This window comes from Bubalus bubalis, chromosome 1 (assembly GCF_019923935.1).
Source record: "Bubalus bubalis isolate 160015118507 breed Murrah chromosome 1, NDDB_SH_1, whole genome shotgun sequence".
Taxonomy (NCBI): domain Eukaryota; kingdom Metazoa; phylum Chordata; class Mammalia; order Artiodactyla; family Bovidae; genus Bubalus; species Bubalus bubalis.
In genome coordinates this window covers 79,112,888-79,138,173 of record NC_059157.1, presented here as the reverse complement: position 1 = coordinate 79,138,173, position 25,286 = coordinate 79,112,888, and the positions used below count along the sequence as shown (strand labels likewise).

General features: G+C 36.2%; 1 protein-coding gene across 4 annotated transcripts in view; it reads right to left on the bottom strand.

Annotated features, from left to right (window-relative positions):
• CADM2 (cell adhesion molecule 2) overlaps nucleotides 1-25,286 on the bottom strand; it is a 1,267,507-nt gene that overhangs the window by 179,440 nt on the left and 1,062,781 nt on the right. For all 4 annotated transcript variants that reach the window (XM_025278923.3, XM_025278930.3, XM_025278929.3 and 1 more), the window contains 2 exons: nucleotides 15,715-15,867; nucleotides 13,148-13,285 (listed from right to left, as the gene is read on the bottom strand). In XM_025278923.3, coding sequence (XP_025134708.1) covers nucleotides 13,148-13,285; nucleotides 15,715-15,867 — 291 coding nt within the window. The remainder of the gene's footprint in view (nucleotides 1-13,147; nucleotides 13,286-15,714; nucleotides 15,868-25,286) is intronic.

Here is a 25,286-nt window from a genome sequence, read left to right as displayed (position 1 = left end):
TCATCCACTCTTGTTCCCTTGTCCCCCTGCCCTCAATCTTTACTAGCATCAGAATCTTTTCCAATGAGATAGCTCTTTGCATCAGGTGGCCAAAGTATTGGAACTTCAACTTCAGCATCAGGCCTTCCAATGAATATACAGGGTTGATTTTCTTTAGGATTGACTGGTTGATTTCCTTGCTGTCCAAGGGACTCTCAAGAGCTTCTCCAGCACCACAGTTTGAAAGCATTGATTCTTCAGTGCTCAGCCTTCTTTATGGTCCAACTATCACATCTATGCATGACTATTGGAAAAATCATAGCTTTGACTATATTGACCTTTGCCAGCAAAATGATGTGTGTACTTTTGTATGCTGTCTGATCAAAGAATTAAATAATCATTTTTAGAAAGATTTGATTCATAAACTTCATAAAATATCTTCCTGGGTCCCAAGAAGATCATTTGCTAAAGCTGATGGTAATGAGACCATCTCTCCTTATATGGCACAGAAATCATAAGAAACTACATTTTCATGAAAAATCCAAAGCTCTTGAATGGGAGGGGCATCTTCCTTAGCACATGGAGAAATCATAAAGTATCTTTTGAGAAGAACCTGAGGAGATTGTGAACAGTAATTAAGTCTCTCCATTAGCAGATGTGAGCTAAACAGTTAGTAGATCTGAATATTTATGTTATTATAGTATCTCAACACTGCTTGTTGGCTGATAATTCACTGATGAGTGAGAGTTGCACTTTCTTTAACACAAGTTAAAAATAGTGACTAAAAGCATTAATAAGCAATAAAACAGTGTTTGATATTGATATAATTCTCCTTCTTAACAATAAGTGAAATCCAGTCAAAGATATCATTATATACACGCTGGAACTTCTCTTTCCATTCCCAGAACAACATATACCAGCACTGAATTTCTGTTGCTATTTTATTTAAAGTAACTTCTGACATTAAAACTCACAGAATTATTAATCTAAACTATTTTGCCAATGTGAGTATGAATACATTTTACACTTAATCATGTTCATCCTCTTAAAGTTATTATACTGTATAATCTTAAATAAGCAATCAAACAAAATTAAAACACCATTTAGATAAAAGTATTATTTCTCTACATTTCAATAACGTAGGTAAAATAACATTTCCTTTCAGCCTAGCAGAGTAACAAGGCTGGATTTACTTCTTACCTGGAAAAAACAAGTTTCCAAGATATTGAACATCATAATAATGGACTGTTACCCCAGGAAGATGGAAAACAAATGAAATGAACCTTAAAATTTGTCTCTGCTTAATGCCTTGAGAGATTTTCTAGGCAATGAAGTGTGGAGGGAAAACTATGTATAACCTGGCAGCCTCCCTGAGTTATACTGATAGATCTGGGTGTCTAAGAAGCCCAGAGGGCTAAAGGTTATAGGGTTGTGTGCTCACTCACTCAGTCATGTCTGACTTTTTGTGACCCCATGGGTTGTAGCTTAGCAGGCTCCTCTGTCCATGGGATTTTCCAGGCAAGACAACCAGAGTGGGTTGTCACTCCTTGGGAAGCCTCTAAGAATTTACAGGACAGAATATCAAAAAGGAAAGAGCTACATGAAGAGATGACTCCAGATGTCTGCTGTGTCCCTCACAGTATTTGGCAAAGAAATTATTGATCAGTGTATCTGTGTGAGGAAAGCATTTGAAGCTAGGACAAGAACTATCAGAAAAAAATTAGAGGAACTGGTACATGAGGGTCACATAGGACAGAGAAATAGTGCCTGTTCTAACTAACTTGATTAAAAAATAAAAATCAAAACTCATACTTCGTACCTGGAGCACTCAGAAGATTTTGGAAGAGATTATGCTGGAGCTCCAATACTTTGGCCACCTGATATGAAGTGCCAACCCATTGGAAAAGACTCTGATGCTGGGAAAGATTGAGGGCATGAGGAGAAAGGGGTGACAGAGGATGAAATGGTTGGATGGCATCATCATCTCAATGGATGTGAGTTTGTGCAAACTCCGGGAAATAGTGAAAGACAGAGTATCTTGGTGTGCTGCAGTGCTTGGGGTCACAAAGAGTTAGACACAACTTAGCAACTGAACAACAACAATGGGATTCAAATAATTATTACAATAAAAGCTGCTCTGTCCCTCCTAAGAAATTTAAAGGATCCTCTGAAAGGGCTTCCCTGGTGGTTCAGACAGTAAAGAATTCACCTGCAATGCAGGAGACCTGGGTTCTATCCCTGGGTCAAGAAGATCCCTTGGAGAAGGGAATGGGTACCCACTCTAGTATTTTTGCTTGGAGAATTCCATGGACAGAGGAGCCTAGCAGGCTATTGTCCATGGAGTTACAAAGAGGGGGATATGACTGAGCACCTAACACATTCACTTCTGAAAGCATTAAACTCTTTCTAAGTTACTTAACCAGAACAAAACTTAAGAATTCTTATAGAATTAGAAGAATATTCAGTACCAAAAAGGTGAACATTTTAATGTCCCTAATCCAGTCAGAAATAAATCTGCATTCAAAGAAGAAGGAAAATATTATCTATAATGAGATCAGTCAATCTCTTGAAACTGACCTAGAAATAATATAGCTGAGAGAAGTAAAAGACAAGGGCATTGAAAATGTAAAAGCTCTCGAATTACATATAAAACCTAAAAATATAAAATTTATGGAAATAATTCTTTCTGATCTTGGATTAGGCAAAAACATCTTACATATAATACCAAAGCATGATTCATAAAAGTAAAAAAAATAATAATAATACAACTTAGAATTTGAACTTCATGAAGTAGTACAACCACTTTGAAAAATAGTCTGGAAATGCCTTTAAAAATTAAACATGTGTCTACTGTATGACACAGCCATTCTACTCCTAGACTTTTACCCAAGAGAAGTAAAAGTAGAACTATATACAAATACTTATATCTAAATGTTCATAGCAGCTTTATTGCAATGGCCCCAAACTGTAAACAACCTAAATGTCTATACCAGATAAACGGATAAACAAATTGTAATACAGATGCATACAATGGAATACCTATGAGTAACACACAAAAGCTTTTCTATATGCAATATGGATGAGTCTCAGAATATTTATCCTGAGAGAAATAAATCAAAGAAGAGGGTATACTATATGACTTGATTTATATAAAATTCTAGAGAACGTAATCTATAATCGCATAAAGTAGAATAGTGATTTCCTGGAAGTGAGATGAGGTGGTGGGGGGGAGGGAACGGTGGACAAAGAAGATCAGCAGGAAGGAATTATTAATGGGTATGAACAAACTTTTGTAGATGAGGAATGTGTTCACTATCTTGATCATGGGGAAAATATACTAAAATGGACACTTAAAATATGTGTGGATTGCTTTTTGTCAATTATGTCTCAATAGTTGCTTTTAAAAAGTAAGAAACTTTAAAAAGGAAAAGTTTCTCAAAGATTGTTGGTTATCATTTGCTTTCATTAGCTATTCACACTCAGATGAAACAATTGTTTTATCTCTTTCCATAAAGATGTCTTATGTTTCTCATTGTATCTTGAGAGAATCTTGAGCTAATATATTCAACAGCATTTAGAAAACCCCAAGTTGTATGTACACACACATGCCTCACTTACAGGTATTACAAATGCTATTTCTTTTTCCGATTTAATATGGGGTCCAGAATGACCCAGATTTAAATGGTAAGGACACTTTCAAAGTGGTAACTTTAAACAAACAGACAAAAAAAACCCTCAAAAATTCATTGATCTATAGAAACAGTGAAAGACTTTATTTTCTTGGGCTCCAAAATCACTGCAGGTGGTGACTGCAGCCATGAAATTAAAAGATGCTTACTCCTTGGAAGAAAAGCTATGACCAACCTAGACAGCATATTAAAAAGCAGAGATATTGCTGTGCTGACAAATGTCCATCTAGTCAAGGCTATTGTGTTTCCAGTAGTCACATATGGATGTGAGAGTTGGACTATAATGAAAGCTGAGAACCAAAGAATTGATGTTTTTGAATTGTGGTGTTGGAGTAGACTCTTGAGAGTCCCATAAACAGCAGGGAGATCAAACCAATCAATCCTAAAGGAAATCAACCTTGCATATTCATTGGAAGGCCTGTTGCTGAAGCTGAAGTTCCAATACTTTGCCACCTGATGCAAAGAGCTGACTCACTGGGAAAGATCCTGATGCTAGGAAAGATTGAAGGCAGGAGGAGAAGGGGACAACAGAGGATAAGATGGTTGGATGGCATCACAGACTTGATGGACATGAGTTTGAGCAAGCTCTGGGAGTTGGTGATGGACAGGGATCTCGCCTGGCATGCTGCAGTCCATGGGGTCGCAAAGAGCTGGACACAACTGAGCAACAGAAAGGAAACGAACTGAACGGTGTACACTGTAAGTTTAAATGACAACACTTTTAATTAATCCGTATCCTGCATGATAGAGGAGCTTTAAACTCAGGGGACACAGGTATTTCCCTTTTATTTTCTTTTGTGTTTAGCTCCAGGGAATTCACAATCTCTGTATAATATGTTAATATTTAAGATGGTAACAATAACCCTGTGTACGAGACAGCAAAAGAGACACTGATGTATAGAACAGTCTTATGGACTCTGTGGGAGAGGGAGAGGGTGGAAAGATTTGGGAGAATGGCATTGAAACATGTAAAATATCATGTATGAAACGAGTTGCCAGTCCAGGTTCGATGCACGATACTGGATGCTTGGGGCTGGTGCACTGGGATGACCCAGAGGGATGGTATGGGGAGGGAGGAGGGAGGAGGGTTCAGGGTGGGGAACACATGTATACCTGTGGTGGATTCATTTTGATATTTGGCAAAACTAATACAATTATGTAAAGTTTAAAAATAAAATAAAATTAAAAAAAAGAACTACAAAGAAAGGAAAAATAATAAAGAGTTTACAACCAGTGGATAAAATAAATAAATTAATTAATTAAGGTTTTGTGCAACTGACATTAAATGAAGCATTAGGCCAAAACTTGTTTTACAATACCAGAGAGAGTATTTAAATTAAATATTTAGCCTACCATTTCTCAAAGTAGAGTCCACAGAGTTCAAAGCAAGAAACACAAATTTTTAAAATCATCCAGCCAAAGAATATTGCTAAGATATTGGCTAATGGAACTTTTACAGTTATTCTCGGGAATGTTGAAGCACTAAAGTACATTTTTGATTCAGTTTTAGAGAATCTTCTTTTAAGAATAGATACATAAAGAACACAGAATATCAAATGATTTTCTAAACTTATGGATTAGGTCTCCTCTCTTTCTTTCTTTAACTATCGATTAATGTTTGGCTAGCTGGTTTCTAATCTTAGGCATTCTTAAACTATAGTGAGCCTAAGGATCAATAGAAGTGAAGTGAAGTGAAAGCCACTCAGTCATGCCCAACTCTTTGCGACCCCATGGATAGTCCATGGAATTCTCCAGGCCAGAATACTGGAGTGGATAGCCTTTCTCTTCTCCAGGGGATCTTCCCAACCCAGGGATTGAACCCGGGTTTCCCGCATTGCAGGCGGATTCTTTACCAACTGAGCCAGAGTTACTTCATAAATATTAGCATTTCTGGGCTTGACAACAGGAATTCTGATTTTAAAGGTCTTCATTGAGACCAAGAACCTGCATTTTTCTAACTGTACCTCAGGTGATTCTAATTCTAAGTTGTTTTGAGGCTACCTTTTGAAAAACACAGCTTTCAGAAATTCACTCTCATGTTTCCAAATGCTGAAAAATTATTTACTTAGTAGTTTATAGTACAACTACACTATATGTAGCCAACTTGAAAATGAGCTGTGACATTATTTTTAATTAACATTTAAAGTGTACATCAAAATTCCTGTTCACACAGGGAAACACAGCTGAAATCAGCTTAAACTTGGTGGTCCAACATTTGAAACAAATGTTGTTTAATAAGTAAAATAACACTTACAGAATGCAGGCAATATTATCAGGAACTGACAAGCTTCATTGACTCCCCACAAAGTTAAACTTTGATGGATACGCAGGTTACAGCATAGCAGTATTTTCAGCGTCAGAATGACCTGAGAGGGTTTTTGTTGGGAATGTGCTGCACAAGCAAAGGGTGATTATTTAAAAAGACTGAAACTAAAAATGTCCTGTATTGGGAGATGGTAGACCTTTGTATTGTAAAAATTCCCTTCTTAATAATAAATCACCTAACTCCAAAAGCCTACTAAGCTTAAGTTTTAGATTTTATATAATTATTTCAACCTCAAATTATAAACATATTATCATTTATTTCTGAAGTAATTTCTCCTAATGCCTTATTTCCACATATTTACTAACAAAATCACTCAGGCACCCAAATTTTGTTGTCTCTGATCCTTGCTGCATCTCCCAGATTCATTCACCAAGTTCACCTGAAATTTGTCTTCTCTCTTAAATCCATCCATTTAAAAAAATTCTATTTCATCCATTATTTTAGGGCTATATTAGTTCATACTTGAAATGTCCCTTAAATATTCTTCTAGCCTTCCACTTTCTTCCCAGACTCAAGTACTGGGTCTTAGAATCAGAATACTCAAGCTCAGTCTTTGTCAAATATACGACTATGAGAAATCATTCTGCCTTTCTAGATATCAGCTTCCTGTTATTGATGCATAATAAATTATGACGAGTTTAGTGTCGTAAAACAACATTATTATCTCACAATATTTATGGATGATGAGTCCAGATAGAACTTAATGTGATCCTCTTCCCAGTGTCACCAGGTTGAAATCATGGTTTTGGCTGAGGCTGTGATTTCCATCAAAGTTTCAAATCCTCTACAAACTTACTGATTGTGGGCAAATTTACTTCCTTGATGCTGTATGTCCAAGGTCTCCATTTTCTTACCATCTGTCATTCAGGAACAATTTTCAGCTCCCAGAGGTCACCCGTAGTTCTTTGTCACATGGCCCCTACAGTCAGTTCACACGTAACTATTTGATGTCTTCTAGGCCGGGAGGAGAATGTCTGATTCTTCATTCTTTTATAAAGGCCTTACCTCATTATGTTGGGCTTCCCTTGATAATCTCCCTTTGATGAACTCAAAAAGGACCCATAATTATATCTGTAAAATCCCTTCTGCCATGTAAGGTAACATGATCAAGGCAGTGATATCACATGTATTCACAAGTTCTTTCTACACTCCAGGGGAAAAGATTATACAAAAATGTGGGTCACTGAGGGTTCTCATAGAATTCTGCCTAACACATTCATGAAAAAGCTAGTTGGCTGGAAAAGAAAATCTTAAGATTTTACGATGACAACTGCTCAAATTACAATTTACTAAACTTATACATGGAATGGAAAGTTTGTATAAATTCTCAGGATGCTGACAGATTTAGGAAAGCAATACACATTTTTTCCCCTATACTAAATGGCAGATATTCAGATTTCAAAACTGCACAGAAGATTAAAAGCTACAGTGAAACTCCCTGCAGTTTTGCATACAGAGCTGCCCAGAGGCACCAAAGGATTTCTGAGTCAGACTTATGGGGAGGAAAAACAGTTAGAAGAAAATTATGCTTGTTCATTCCACTGTTCAAAGCATATGGCAGAAAATGTCTCATCACTGCCTACAGAATCAACTTCAAACTCCTTAATCTGGAATAAAATATCCATGATTTAACTGTTCCCTATCTTCCCATTTACCTCTCATGTCTGTACCACACAGAAAATTTCAGTTCCTTCAAACAATCAAATTCTTTTTACTCTCCATAAAGACACAGCTCCTTTCTTTAGAATTCTATACCACCTACTTTTACCCACAAACCATATGGTGAATTCCATTCATCCCTTAAGATCCACTTATTTATTTAACAAACATTTACTGAGTACCAACATGCATCAATAAACACTTGTCTTTACCTCTACCACAAAGTAGGGCTTGTTTCTGCTTCTTGTTTTGTACAAAAACTAGCCAGTTCATAATTTTTTTACTATACTTGTTAGATTTTATGTTTACATGTCCATCCCCCCAAAATGAATACCTTAAAGGAGTAATTCTGTTTTGGTTATATTTCTAGGACTAATTCAGGGATTGTTACAGCTCATCAATAATGGTTTGCTCAAGGTAGTAATAAGAACAATAGCAATAATAACAATAATATCTAAACTATATGCAGTGATTCCTTATACTATGAAAATACTTTATACATATCATTGTTCTTCAGTTGTTAAGTCATGTCCAACTTTCTGTGACCCCCTGGACTGCAGCATGCCAGGTCTCTCTGTGCCTTCACTATCTCCCAGAGTTTTCTTAGACTCATGCCCATTGAGTTGGTGATGCCATCCAACCATCTTATCCTCTGTTGCCCCCTTGTTCTCCTGCCCTTATTCTTTCCCAACATCAGGGTCTTTTCCAATGAGTTGGCCCTTTGCATCAGATGGCCAAAGTATTAGAGCTTCGGCTTCAACATTAGTCCTTCCAATGAATATTCAGAGTTAATTTCCTTTAGTATTGCTTGGTTTGATCTTCTTGCTGTCCTCCCTTGGAGAGGGAACGTCCCTTCTATCAAGAGTCTTCTCCAGCAGCATAGTTTGAAAGCATCAATTCTTTGGCACTCAGCCTCCATTAAGGTCCAATTTGCAAATCCATATATGACTACTGGAAAAACTATAGCTTTGACTATATGGAGCTTTGTTGGCAAAGTGATGTCTCTGGTTTTTAATACAGTGTCAAATTTTGTCATACAAGTTGGCTTGTATAGAATCCCTACAATAGCACCTTGAGGCAAGTTTTATAATCCTCATGTACTGGCTGAGAAACTAAAGTTCAAAGACAGAGGCAAGACGTCTATATGTTACGGATACTTCTCAACATTATGTTCTTTATAGCAATGTGGCCCCCAAACAGGAGCGTCATCACCACTCACAAATTCAACACACTACTTAACATATACATTCTTGGGTTCCAACCCAGACCTACTCAATCATAAAAACTGGGGTCAGACCCCTGTAACCTGAGGTTTAACAGGCCCTGGAGGTAGTGATAGTACCTGCTAAAGTTTGAGGACCATGGCTCTATAATCTAATATGGAAATACCCTGGCCAAGAAAATGTGATCAGCTAAGAGTGTGAAACAACTTTCCTCTAGAAACTTGGTAATTGATTTCATATGATAGAGAATAATGGCAAAACAATGTATAGAAAAATGACTCCTCCTGAAATCAGAAGTCACTTTTAATGCTCACAACTCTATTAAATAGAATTTGAAATTTAACACAGTTGTCAATATGTTGAACTGGTCAACGTTTAGTTAAAATATGGAAAATAGTCCTTTCCCCTGACAATATAGCTACTTTGAGATTTATTGTACATGATGTTACACATTCCTGTTTATAGGAAAATATTCCTCATATCTGGTTTTATCATACCAAAGGCATCTTAAACATTTCCAGGTCAAAGTTCTTGTTTTCTTTAGTTGGATATTCACTCATGTGCCATAATTCTAGTTGGGAGATATTTTAACAATTTCTTATTGAATTGAATTTAGCTAGGTTTGATTAGCCTCTCTATTCCCATTCTTTACACTAGGGAGCATCTTTATAAAATGTCTCAAGTGATATTGTAGTAAAAACTGCTATATGGTAATAGGAAGTCAAATTCTGATATCTGAAAAGACAAGAGTGCAAGATAAGGATGGAACACTCCTTTTAGGGAGACACGTCTGCTGATGGATTTTAGAGTATATTTTCATTTCCCAGGTAGAGAGCAAGCAATAGTAATGAATGTGCATTCTGTATCAAGTACTGCATACAGCATAATTTGCGTATACTCCTATTAAAAGAGCTTAGAGGACTCAGGAAGTTCACTGTATCATCATGTAGACAAACTATTTAAGCATGCAAAAGAAGAGTCATAAACAAATAAAAAGCTATATAAACAAATGCAAGTATAGGAACAACAAATGCTCTATTAATGGCCATGCACTGGTGAGAATAGGAAAAAGAAAGCTTCAGTACTTCTGAACCAAGCTTAGAGCCATATGCTGATTCTGTTATACTTTTTTGTCTTGATTTTCACTCTAGTCTTGATTCAGATGATTTTGGACTATGGTGCTTATAAGATCAAAATTTCATGTTTTAAATATAAACAAAAGTCCTCTCTCTACTTAGTCTATGAGCAAATCCAGTATTCAGAGCAGATGCCAAATTTGTCAAAAATTAAGATATTTTATAAAAATATTTTTATGAAAATACCAAGCATTTCTCATAAGGCTACAATGTTAAAAACAATCAATCAATATTAATGATTAGTATGTTAGTCTCTGATTTCCCTGAGGATATATTTATCTAAAACACAAATAAAATGGTAATAAATTAGGAGAAGCTGACTAATTCACTAATTTAATGTCAGAATTCAGAAAAGGATGCATGTGGGTAATAATTTAACTAAAGGAAAGTATTTAAGAAGAACATTCTAGCATAAACTGAGTCTATCACATAGAAAAATATCTGATTTGTAAGAATTCACTGCCTGGAGCTTTCTTATAGGCCAAAGAAATCGGATTTTAAACGTATCCTCCAGGTTAGGGTTTTCAATAAGAAATGCTTATGCAGAAAAAGTGGCTGGATTAGAGCCTTGTCATACTAAGATAACTCTGGAAGCAGTATAGAGGGTTCATTTAGAAAAGCTCCAATCAAGACCAGACATTTAACACGCATACCTAAACAAATAAACCCTAAGGGTAGAATTAGAATGAATGGTCCTGAGCCCTGGCAGACTATAAGAGCAAGTTTAATTTAGCAAAGTGATGTATCTGACTTGTGAATTGGGTGCTTGTATTTCTCTAAATTTAGTCCAATAAAATGTATTTACTAAAAGTTTTAAAGCCAAGACAGTGATTATGGATAAATTAGAGATAGCTCCTATCCCTATTGTTTTGGGAAAATATATATACAGAGAGAAAGAGTAACTAAAATAGAAAAGAGGCAAGAATTATGGAAAAACCTGACTAAGCTTTTAGGCCAACCCAATACTATAGACAATTCTATCTGTTAGACCTCCGTGTCCAAGTAAGATACATGAATTGCAAGTTAAAATAATCAGAATGGTTTGCATAAACCTATCTCCTAGAAGGAACTGTGGTGTTGGAGAAGACTTTTGAGAGTCCCTTGGACTGTAAGGGGATCAAACCAATCCATCCTAAAGGAAATCAGTCCTGAATATTCATTGAAAGGACTGATGCTGAAGCTGAAGCTCCAATATTTTGGCCACCTAATGCTAAGAACTGACTCACTGGAAAAGACCCTGATACTGGGAAAGATTGAAGGCAGGAGGAGAAGGGGACTACAGAGCATAAGCTGGTTAGATGACATCACTGATTCAATGGACATGAGTTTGAGCAAGCTCTGGGAGTTGGTTGACAAGGAAGCCTGGTGTGCTGCAGTCCATGGGGTCACAAAGAGTCCCTCACGACTGAGGCTGAACTGAACTGAGAAGGTTACCCTGAGAATAATACATATTGCTATATAAATAGGAAACATTTTCAACAAGCATAATAGATGATTTTATTAAAGTGAAAGTCACTCGGTCATGTCCGACTGTTTGCAAACCCGTGAACTATACAGTTCATGGAATTCTCAAGCCAGAATACTGGAGAGGGTAGCCTTTCCCTTCCCCAGGGGATCTTCCCAACTCAGGGATCAAACCCAGGTCTCCGGCATTGCAGGCGGATTCTTTACAACTGAACCACAAGGGAAGCCCAAGAATACTGGAGTGGATAGCCTATCTCATCTCCAGTGGATCTTCCTGACCCAGGAATCCAACTGGGGTCTCCAGCATTGTAGACGGATTCTTTACCAACTGAGCTATCAGGGAAGCCCAGATGACTTTTATACTTGGATTTAAAAAGAAGCTTCATAAGTTGGTGATGGACAGGGAAGCCTGGCGTCCATGGAGTAACAGAGTCAGAAACGACCGAGTGACTGAACTGAACTGATAATTGGGTTTTAACAGACATATGATTTCAGGTCCAAGATATTTGTATGTGGGGTAAAAAAGAAAAATTACTACTAACCTTAATAGCCATCTCCTCTATAAACTTATTCCACCTTAAAAGAGTGTGTGTATGTGTGTGTGTGTTTAAGGGTATGAAGGAGCAGAACTATGGCTAACATTTACATTTCTATGCATTTTTACTGAGACAAGTACATTTTTTGCCCTCTGTGAGAACTACTGAAAAACAAATTTATTAATGTTTAGTTTTATCCTCAGAAATTTGTATTTTCAGAACCAACAAGTTGAAGAAATAATTCATGGAATTTCTCTGTCTGTAATCTAAATACTATAGATGAGTTGTAAAATGGCCACATCTAACAAATACTTATGGCGTGCTGCGATTCATGGGGTCGCAAAGAATTGGACACGACTGAGCGCCTGATCTGATCTGATCCGATCTGTCAAGCACAAACCTATGTGGATTTTGTATATTAACTCATTTATTTCTCCAACTTTCCCACTAGATATATATTTGAATCAGTTCTAATGAGGTGGATGAAACTGGAGCCTATTATACAGAGTGAAGTAAGCCAGAAAGAAAAACACCAATACAGTATACTAATGCATATATATGGAATTTAGAAATTTAGAAAGATGGTAACAATAACCCTGTGTACGAGACAGCAAAAGAGACACTGATGTATAGAACAGTCTTATGGACTCTGTGGGAGAGGGAGAGGGTGGGAAGATTTGGGAGAATGGCATTGAAACATGTAAAATATCATGTATGAAACGAGTTGCCAGTCCAGGTTCGATGCATGATACTGGATGCTTGGGGCTGGTGCACTGGGACGACCCAGAGGGATGGAATGGGGAGGGAGGAGGGAGGAGGGTTCAGGATGGGGAACACATGTATACCTGTGGTGGATTCATTTTGATATTTGGCAAAACTCATACAGTTATGTAAAGTTTAAAAATAAAATAAAATTAAAAAAAAAAACTGTTTACATAAGAGGAAAATGGAGCAAACAGAAATGGTATCCACATACCTTGTAAAATTACCCAATTTAAGATAAATCTGGTTCAAATTACACTTAATCAGAAACTGACTACGTTTGAAAAAGGAAATGTAAAACTCTGTCGATCTAACACTTCATGCTAGTTTCAACATATTAATATGGACTAGGAGACTTTCCCCCAATCCTTACCTTTAATCTCTTTGTCGTTTTTGAACCATCTTATATCAGCTGCAGGTTTACTACCAGATGTTTTACAAGTCAGCTGCATCAAGTCTCCCTCCATAACTGGGGATGAAAATCCACTAATTTGAGGTTTCTCAGGAACACCTGAAATTTAGGCAAATGGATGAAATGAACATTAATCTCCAATGTTGATTTGTTTTCATGACAAGCTAAACTGGGTGTTCAACAATAACTTCAGTCAAGAAAAATAAAATAAAACATAATAAAAAACAGCTATATAATAAAATAAGTTACTTAAATATAATATATATAATATAGATATAGATATATATTATATATATATCTATATATATATATATATATACACACACACACATACTGGAGAAAGAAATGGCAACCCACTCCAATACTGTTACCTGGAGAATCCCATGAAGGAGGAGCCTGGTGGGCTACAGTCCATGGGGTCATAGAAGAGTCAGACACGACTCAGTGACTCAACAACAACATACATACATACATACAAACACATATGTATGTGTCTGTATAAATATGCATATGTGTGTATATTATCCAGAAAGCGTTTAAAATGCACTTAATTCCAAGTAGTTTTTTTTTAATTAAAATTAACCATTAAAAATACTCATTGTAAATCTTAAAACAAATATTCAATGTATCTTAAGATTTACCACTGTGTACATAAATGTACACATATGTGTACATAAAAGTACACATAAGTGTACTTAAATACACTGTGTGTATTTAAGAAGGGAGATTGCTTGCATCAGGAAAAAAAAAATCTGCAAACCATATTTCTTCATTCTTTAGGAAACTGTGATTTAACCAAAACAGCACCTTTCATTCCTGATTTCATAATTCTTAGAGCTTAAAAGATATTGTTTTCCTCTGTGTACATTTTTCTAGAAAATGCATTTTGGAAAAAGGGATTCATCAGTAATTGCAACTATACTTATATTTCTGATTCTTCTGAGGGAAAGAATGTCTCGATACCATTTGTATTAGAAATACAATTATAGTTTTGTGGAACATGATCTGTATTATTTTTAATGCTAGTTAATGCTAGCCACTTATTACCTTTTCTAGTCCAAATCATCCAGTGAATAAACATATGGCTAATATGCAGAGATAGACATGGATGACTTAAATAATAGAACGTTACACATTTTGGAGACAATAATATTCTGCTGTCATGATAGAGATTTATTAAAATTTCTTCTAAAAGTGTTCAATAATAAAAGCAGGCTGAAAGCTTCTTTATTGTACTACTTAATTCACTTTGAAAAGAATAAAATGTAGGAATGTTGGAAGTCACCAATAAAAGAAATGCAAACTAAAAGAACAACAAGAACAATAAAGATAAATGACCAATCGACATATTTCATTAGCTGGCTAGCTTTATTTATTTATTTTTTTCTGTTCACCTTCATACTGCTTTAAAAAAAATTATGTTACATCACCATTTAATAAACTGAAAGTAGGCAATTGCCTATTTCTTGGGGTCTCAAGTTGGCTCTCTATAGAGCAATGCATTAACCTTAGGCATCTGCTATCCTGAAATACTCCATTTAGTGGGTATATTTTGTCCTTAGTGGCAAACTTGTGAAGATTTTTATACAATCATCCCAGTGGTACTTGCAAAGAAGCATATTTCATATCCTATGCATAAAACAAATTCACTAGCTGGATTAACTTTCATATTCTCAACAACAACAAAAACCCAGCATGCATTAGTTACTTTAAATACAGTGTTATGCCTTTATCTATCAAAAAAAGGATGGCAAGCTGAGGCAAAAAAAAAAAAAAAAATCAATCTTTAAATTCGTCTAACTTGTTCATTACACAGGTGTGTTTCAAAGAACTGCAGCAATTTCAGCTGATTGGGCCACTGACGTCTGTGGAATCACAGAGCTCTGAGCTGCAACTTTATTTCCCCAGAAACGCTATGAATGTATTGCTTTCTGATGTCACCATAACCTTTAGAAAAATGGCCCAATACTTAGAGAATAAAAACATAGAAGTTGCAAACTGCGTACACAAGCAACTTAATTTCATTTCATTTAGCTATCTAGAAAAGTACAAAGTTAAAAAGCAAGAATTCAAATAGAAATGTCAGGGTCATTTAAATGCACTTAGATACACAAAGGGTCATATTTGGAAGTCAAAAAATATTAGGAGGAGCCCATCAGGTGACTGATGATAAGATGGAGGAGTACACATAGACACATTGATTTCATTATGCTCATTATTCTATCACTTTATAAAAGGATCACCATACATACACTAAAGAGCTGATTTGACACAAAGGAACTTAGCTTAAAAATCAAAAAACCTGTTATCTATCCCTGGCTAAGAAACAAAATGGCTGTGTGCTCTTAGGAAGTTATACAGACCTTTACACCTCTTTGAACCTATTTGCGAAGTGGGGGAAATGACTGTGATTTTTTAAAAAGCCTTTTGATAATCCTCACAGTGTAGATTTGTTATTGAATCATGTTGCTGTATCTGTACACATCTCTCTGGCTTGTGATCACATAGTGTTAGTCCCTTGCACTTACCCAGGACAGTGAGATAGGCCTTGGACGTTTTGACAGGCATTGTAAATAAAGAACAGGTGTACTGTCCTTCATCAGACAGAGAGACATCACTGACGCTGATACTCAGTTCATGCCAGGAAGCCCGAACCAGCTCGATTCTATTGTCTCTTAAGGCTGGAAAAAAAGAAAATATTGAAAACGTGAATTACAACAGTAGACAAAGTCAGTACTGTAAGACCACATATTTTCAGCACAACATAACGAACATGGACTATACAGTACATGGAATTTGCCAGGCCAGAATACTGGAGAGGATAGCCTTTCCCTTCTCCAGGGGATCTTCCCAACCCAGGGCTTGAACCCAGGTCCCCCACACTGCAGGCAGATTCTTTACCAGCTGATCCACAAGGGAAGCCCAAGAATATACTGGAGTGGGCAGCCTATCCCTTCTCCAGCGGATCTTCCTTACCCAGCAATCGAACTGGGGTCTCCTGCATTGCAGGCAGATTCTTTACCAACTGAGCTATCAGGGAAGACTTCCTGGCCATGAGTATGTCGAAATATTGTTTCCTGAAACATTTTAAACTAATGTTTACATATATTGAATTTTTAATCAGATTTTTTAAATCAAAGTAGAATTGTGTTTCTTAATGTTCTCAGAAAAAAACTTTTTAATTAAGTGATTGGATCTAGTATATATGATGCTTTGGATGAGGTAGATATTGATGGTGATAAAAATGGCTTTCCTTCACAAAGTCTTTCATGAGTTACCAGTACTAAGAAAAGCTATAAACAAAATCATTAACTTCTATGCACAGACAAAATTGGGAAAGCTATGACTGCTCATTTCCTTCTAGGAAACCAACAATGAACCTAAGCATATTGAAAGTTTCTCTGCAGCAGAGACACCTGTCAAACTATTTTTTTAATCCAGAGCTTACTTTCAGCTGAAAAGGACCCAGAGGGTTGTTGTTGTTGTTGTTTCATCATTAAGTTGTGTCTGACTCTTTATGATCCCACGGACTGCTGCCTGCCAGGCTCCTTTGTCTACGGGATTTCCCAGGCAAAAGTACTGGAGAGGATTGCCATTTTCTTCTGCAAGGGATCTTCTGGACCCAGGGATCGAACCCACATCTCCTGAATTGGCAGGTGGATTCTTTAGCACTGAGACACTAGGGAAGCTCACCCAGAGGATACCTGATATGTCTTTGCTCTGATTGGTTTCTGCCTATGCTGTAGTATCTGTTTTGTTGTTGTTGTTGTTGTTTTTGTCTCTCAGTTGCATCTGACTCTTTGTGACCCATGGACTGTAACCCATCAGACTCCTACATCCCTGGGATTTTCCAGGCAAGAATACTGGAGTAAGTTGCCATTCCCCTCTCCAGGGGATCTTCCCGAGCCAGGGATCAAACACGGGTCTCCCACATTGCAGGCAGATTCTTTACTGTCTGAGCCACCAGGGTTTAAAATATTCTTTGGTTCAAATCACCTTTTCTTTTACAGAACACTTGTTTTCACAGAAGATCTCTTAGCAACTTGCGGATTTATGCTCCTTTTAAATCATTCTAGAAAAATCATTAAAGTTTAAATATTATTATATTCTCCACTAAGTACAGCTATAAAATCAGTAACTAAGCAAGAGGTGACTAAGGGAATAATTTGAAAAGTAGGAAGAGGAAACAGGACTGGTTAAGAATACTAGGACCCAGTTCACTTCAGTTCATTTCAGTTGTTCAGTCGTGTTCGACTCTTTGCGACCCCATGAACTGCAGCACGCCAGGCCTCCCTGTCCATCACCAATTCCCAGAGTCCACCCAAACTCATGTCCACTGAGACAGTGATGCCATCCAATCATCTCATCCTCTGTCCTCCCCTTCTCTTCTTGCCCTCAATCTTTCCCAGCATCATGTGGGTCTTTTCAAATGAGTCAGGTTTTTGCATCATGTGGCCAAAGTTTTGGAGTTTCAGCTTCAACATTAGTCCTTCCAGTGAACACCCAGGACTAATCTCCTTTAGGATGGACTGGTTGGATCTCCTTGCAGTCCAAAGGACTCTTAAGAGTCTTCTCCAAACCACAGTTCAAAAGCATCAATTCTTCGGGGCTCAGCTTTCTTTATAGTCCAACTCTCACATCCATATGGAAAAATCATAGCCTTGACTAGATGGACATTTGTTGGAAAAGTAATCTCTGCTTTTTAATATGCTGTCTAGGTTGGTCATAATTTTCCTTCCAGGGAGTAAGCTTCTTTTAATTTCATGTCTGCAATCACCATTTGCAGTGATTTTGGAGCCCAGAAAAATAAAGTCAGCCACTGTTTCCACTGTTTCCCTATCTATTTACCCTGGAATGATGGGACCGGATGCCATGATCTTAGTTTTCTGAATGTTGAGCTTTAAGCCAACTTTTTCCCCTCTCCTTTTTCACTTTCATCAAGAGGTGCTTTAGTTCTTCTTTGCTTTCTGCCATAAGGGTGGTGTCATCTGCATATCTGAGGTTATTGATATTTCTCCCGGCAATCTGGATTCCAGCTTGTTCTTCTTCCAGCCCAGCATTTCTCATGATGTACTCTGCATATAGGTTAAATAAGCAGAGTGACAATATATAGCCTTGACGTACTTGTTTTCCTATTTGGAACCAGTCTGTTGTCCCATGTCCAGTTCTAACTGTTGCTTCCTGACCTGCATATAGGTTTCTCAAGAGGCAGGTCAGGTGGTCTGGTATTCCCATCTCTTTCAGAATTTTCCAGTTTATTGTGATCCACACAGTCAAACGCTTTGGCATAGTCAATAAAGCAGAAATAGATGTTTTTCTGGAACTCTCTTGCTTTTTCAATGATTCAGCAGATGTTGCCAATTTGATCTCTGGTTCCTCTGCCTTTTCTAAAAGCTGCTTGAACATCTGGAAGTTCACAGTTGATGTATTGCTGAAGCCTGGCTTGGAGAATTTTGAGCATTACTTTACTAGCGTGTGAGATGAGTGCAAATGTGCGGTAGTTTGAGCATTCTTTGGCATTGCCTTTCTTTGGGATTGTAATGAAAACTGATCTTTTCCAGTCCTGTGGCCACTGCTAAGTTTTCCAAATTTGCTAACATATTGAGTGCAGCACTTTCACAGCATCATATTTCAGGATTTGAAATAGTTCAACTGGAATTCCATCACCTCCACAGCTCATAGTGTTGCTTCCTAAGGCCCACTTGACTTCACATTCCAGGATGTCTGGCTCTAGGTCAGTGATTACACCATTGTAATTATCTAGGTAGTGAAGATCTTTTTTGTACAGTTCTGTGTATTCTTGCCACCTCTTCTTAATGTCTTCTGCTTCTGTTAGGTCCATAAAATTTCTGTCCTTTATTGAGCCCATCTTTGCATGAAATGTTCCCTTGGTATCTCTAATTTTCTTAACAATATCTCTAGTCTTTCCCATTCTATTGTTTTCCTCTTTTTCTTTGCATTGAGTGCTGAGGAAGGCTTTCTTATCTATCCTTTCTATTCTTTGGAACTCTGCATTCTAATGGGTATATCTTTCCTTTTTGCCTTTGCTTTTCACTTCCCTTCTTTTCACAGCTATTTGTAAGGCCTCCTCAGAGGGCCATTTTGCTTTTTTGCATTTCTTTTTCTTGGGGATGGTCTTGATCCCTGTCTCCTGCACAATGTCATGAACCTCCATCCAATCATTCATCAAGCACTCTGTCTATCAGATCTAGTCCCTTAAATCTATTTCTCACTTCCACTGTATAATCATAAGGGACTTGATTTAGATCATAACTGAATGGTCTAGTGGTTTTCCCCACTTTCTTCAATTTAAGTCTGAATTTGGCAATAAGGAGTTCATGGTCTGCACCACAGTCAGCTCCTGGTCTTGTTTTTGCTGACTGTATAGAGCTTTTACATCTTCAGCTGCAAAGAATATAATCAGTCTGATTTCAGTATTGACCATCTGGTTATGTCCATGTGTAGAATCTTCTCTTATGTTGTTGGAGGAGAGTGTTTGCTATGACCAGTGCGTTCTCTTGGCAAAACTATTAGCCTTTGCCCTGCTTCATTCCATACTCCAAGGCCAAATTTGCCTGTTACTCCAGATGTTTCTTGACTTCCTACTTTTGCATTCCAGTCCCCTATAATATATATAACTAGGACCCAAGGAACAATACATACAGGGCCTCTTCACCCAACTGTAAAAGGCAATTGAGACTCGGCTTCTCCTAATGGAAATCTTGCTAGATGGTGGCCTAGGTGGACTCGCTTTTATCGCAGATTAAAGGGGATTCCCACCAAGAACTTTGGGAGAGATGAGGCCACCTCCAAGGGGAATCAAGCAGAAGTACTGCTCCCATGGAAAGCAATCTCTTTCTCCCTTGGCTGGCCATCAGGGAAGCCCTTCCCTTTCCTATTGAGAGACAGCAGTCAGTTGGACACCACAGGCAGCGGATAATTCTATAACAATTCTAAAGCAATTACCCACCCGTTGAAGTGATCTTTGATAAGACTGGTACAACTACCAGGGAAAACAACTCCAAGGTCAGCTCAAACTGACCAAATAGCACTACAAAATCTCTGAAAACTAAATTGTCAGTGGTACCATAGACCACAAATGTAAGCTAGGATCTGTGTGATGAATATATATAGAACAGAAGATGTAAATAGTATCCAGATTCTCCTAACATAATAGCCAACTGTCCAGGAGCTGATTAAAAAAAAAAAAAAAAAATTACCGGTCACACCAAATACTAGGAAAATCAAATCTTTAATGAGAACAAATAAGCAACAGATGCTAACACTGAGTTGAAATGGATGTTAAAATTATCTGACAAAAAGAATTTAAAGAAGTCATAGTAAATTTATTCTAACAGGCAATTGCTAATTATCTTGTAACAACACAAAATAGAAAATCTCAGCAAAGTAAAGAAGTATTTAAAAAAGAGCTAAAAGGAAATTATAGAAGTCGAAAATACAATAATCAAAACAAAAACTCACAGGCTTGGATTAATAGTACAATGGTGACAACAGAGAATATAATCAGTGAACTTAAGGGCAGAGAAATATAATTCACCTGATGCAAACAGGAGAGAGAAAACTGATTGGAAAACAAACAAAAAAAAACCCCAAAATCTTAGAAACCTTAGGGAAAAATGACAGTATCCAACAATGGTACCATATGAGTTGCAAAAGATGAGAAAGAGAGTGGGGCTGAAATAATTTAAGAAATAATGGTCAAAAACTTCACAACTTAGGCAAAGGAAAAAAAATCAAGAGGAAGAGTAAATTCAAATAAGATAAACCAAAAGTCCATATCAAGATATAGCTAAATTAAAATTCTGAAATCCACAGAAAATGAATAAAACCTTAAGAGCAGACACAGAGAAAGACATATTACCTATAAGAACCAACTCAAATGACATTATGTTAATATTTCTCACTTGAAATTATAGAGGTTGGAGGCAGTGGCACATTTTTCAAGTGCTGAAAGAAAATATCGATAGTAAATTCTTATCCAGTGAAACCACCATTCAGGAACCAGGGGGGAAATAAATGTATTTTTGGAAGAAGGAAAACTAAAAAACATGTTCCTCTAGCAGATCTGTCTTAAAGAAAAGTTAAAGTTCTTCAAACAGAAAAGATAAAAATTTGAAGCATTAAGAAGTAAGAAAGAACAAGTGACAGAAAAAAAAAAAAAAAGGAAATACAATGTAGACTACTCTTCTGTGTTTCCCTAATTATATGATAGGTAAGCAAAAATTATGCCATCAACTGATGCAGTGTTCAACATGCAAAGATGGATTAGTCAAAGCAAATAAAAAATGGTAGGGCAAAGGGATCTAAAGAAGTAATTTTTTCATGCTTTATTAGAAGTGGTAAAACTGGTAGACTGTGATAAGTCATATGTGTATAGGATTTCAATACCTAGAGCAACTACTAAGAAAATATACAAAATGATATATTTAAAAACTATATAAATAAAGATTAAGTCTACTTATATAGTGTCTTGAAATAACTAAAATTATAGAGCTGGAGAAAAGATTAATTCTTACCAAGGGTTAAGCTTAGTAAGAGGTGGAGGAAAGTGGAAGGGACATGAATGTGGTTATAAAACCAGAGCACAGGGGATCATTGTGGTGATAGAACTGTTTTGCATCTTGACCTGGTGATGCATACATTAACCAACATATGTAATAAAACTGAATAATATATATGCATATATAAGCTATATAACTACATAATACTATCAAAGTCAAGCTGATATATTACATAGGCTAAGTCACTTCAGTCATGTCCAACTCTGTGCGACCCCACAGATGGCAGCCTACCAGGCTCCCCATCCCTGGGTTTCTCCAGGCAAGAACACTGGAGTGGGTTGCCATTTCCTTCTCCAATGCAGGAAAGTGAAAGTGAAGTCACTCAGTCGTATTCGACTCTTAGCAACCCCATGGACTGCAGCCTACCAGGCTCCTCCATCCATGGAATTTTCCAGGCAAGAATACTAGAGTGGGCTGCCATTTCCTTCTCCAATATTATTACATATACATGTAGTATAATTACATATACAAGCCAATACATACAGATATTAAATGTTCATATTTAAATTATTTGTGTGGAGCAAGGCTAAAATCACAGGTTTTGGTATCAAAAGATCTGCTTTAGGCAGTTATATAAGGTTAGGTTTCCTGTGGATAATAATTCCTGATTCATTTCTATCTTTGGATTATGATGAGAACTTTAATATCATGTTACATACAAAGTACTTTAAAACAAATCTGCAATGATATGCTAAAATATTTTGTATTTGGAATCCTGATGAGAAACCAAATATTTTGTCTGAAATGTCTCAACTGGTTGAGATTACCAAATCCTATAATGTTTTGAGTTGCTTTATAATTGCTATCAGTCTTGACTAAAATTTAGGCTCTGAAAAGTAGAATACCTATATTGTAACACCTATATTGTGAATACCTATATTGTAAGCTTTTTGGGTTACTGTATGAATTTATGTGATTCACTTGTTGTGCACCTCAGTTTGCTGAGTGTTAAGTGGAGATAATAATCGAGTGAAAAATATAAGGGATATGTCTTAGAGAAATGAATATATGAATATATATTCAAAACCTGAAAACATATTCTCAAAGAGGAAGAAAGTGACACAATTAGTAAAGATATTTTATTATCATGTAAATATCCTTGATAATTCATTTGTCAAAAACACAAAGAGCTTCCTGAGGAGATTTTCACTGGACTGCACATTTTAAACAAATCCTACATCCACACCGTTTATCTTTTCAATTTTGTAAATAGGATGCCATCTGCAGTTCACTTTATCACAGCACTTTAAGTATGAAAGAATAAAGGGAAACCTTTTAAAGTCCAAAGAGGGATGTCATATGACTCAAAGGATTCCCTGTGAGAAGGATCCTTGTCTTGCTCATCTCAGCTCTCTGCACCATTACTATCTGCACGGGAGGTTTTCAGTGAATGAGTATTGAATTGAAGTCGAGAGCCAAACTGTCTGTTTATGATAACAGCAGAGTGAAAAAAGAAATGAATTAAGAAGTCCTTTTCGATAAATCTCCATGGGATCCATTAAGGGAAAAAAGCCCAAAAAAAGAAGAAAAAGGATGTCATGTTTAGACACTGTTTAGCATAGAAGAACTAGAAACATGCTTCACATTTTTTTTAACGAAGTGTCATTCATTGAACAATTATTTGAAGTACTAAATGAGTGATCCATGAAGTTATTGTCATGTTACCTTATGGTTTCCAAATGAACACAAAAGGTAGTAGATACCTAGAAATAATCCCCACTTTCTCCATAGTAAATTCCATATATTGATACTGAACCTGAATAAAGAATTGTAATATAATATTGTTGGTTGAAGTGAATTCAATCTTTAAAAAAATTGAAGTTTGGGAACAGAGAATGTTCATGGTTATCCAAATATCTTTTTTAAACAATAAAAGCTCAAATATTTCATTGAAAAAAAATAGTTAAACATTACCCTAGGAACAATTAAGAGAACAAATGAGTGTGTAGAATAAAAGAAAGGTAGTTGCTCACACACCATAGAGATTAAAATGAGCCAATGAGCCAAGCAGCTACTTTGAGGTCACACCTCATCAGTCATTAGGTGCCTGCCACCCAATGGTGAGTTGACTTAAGAGTTCAAAACCCTGACCTCTGGAGAATTTAATTTTAGCTGCAAATAAGAAGCAGTAACCAATGAGTAAGAATCATTAAATAGGACTTAATGCAGGGTAAAAATTATTTTCCCAATATACCATTGGTTCTAAATGGTTCATCAGTCATACACGCATATTTGAGATTCATACTAAGTAAAATAAAAATTCCTAAGATGATCACATGAAGAATTTTAGACAAATTTTATACTGATTTCTGACAAAGGTTACTGGCATAGCTAATAAATTGTTTATTAATTCATTTTAAACCAAATCAACTAATAACACTAGTACTATTGAATTTGTCTGACATTATTCATTTAAGAACCAAATAGAAATTTATGTATACTTGTATTAATAGTGCTCCTTCCTTTAGTGTGATATTTATAAAGGTGATGTTTATAAAGATGATATTTATAAAGATGGTCACATAACTTCTTGCCAGGTTGTCACATTTTGAAATATCTTTAAATTGATTCCCAGTGAGTAATAATTTATATCAAACTTTAGGGTGCTTACTTAATGATAAAAAGCATATTTTACTATATAATCACTTTTAAGAGACTATTAAAATGCAGCAAATAATGCCTTCATTGTGTTTGCATTTTTCCTAATTCATCCGTCTGACCTAAAACTTTACCAGATCAGGATTATCTCTTTATATTTATATTTATTTTCATAAATATTTATATTATCTACAGTTTTTTATACATAGCATGGTATATATAGATGCCCATTAAGTTTTATTGGATTAAATTAAATATGTGGGTCATCAGTCTTTTGTATGTAATAATGTCCTATTATTATACATATTAACATCATTTTAGAAAATTCCAAGTATTAAGTATTATATATTGAATGATTTTTATTATTATAATTCACTATATCTTATAGAAAAAGTACTAACAGAAAAAGTCTACATCAAAATGATGTTTATTAATCTCATAAAAATCCAGGACAGTTCCCCAGCATGGGTATTAAAGAGCACACATACTTGTCCATATATTTAGAGAAACAAAGCATAAAATGTCTCACTCTATGTGTCGTTTATGCTACCAAATTTGATTCAACTGACAAGTTTTTGTTGAGAATCCATGATATGCCAGACACCATGCTAGATGTCATAGGGAAATAGGAGTTTAAAAATAGTATATTTTCCAACCACCTCCTGTCCAGCTGGGAGACACATGGTCCCACATGAAGACACTTCAAGTGTCAACTTGGTTACTTAAATTCTCAATGTCCAGCATATATTTCCAAGAGCATACCACCCTACACTAGGCTTTACTCAAAGCTATCACTGCATAGACTTAGAACAATTTTTAAACATGTTACTTTCCAATCAGTAATTTTCATTTTGTAGAGTAAGTTTAACATCACTGGTGTGATAAGATTTCAAGAACCATAGATAATGTCATTCTTCATT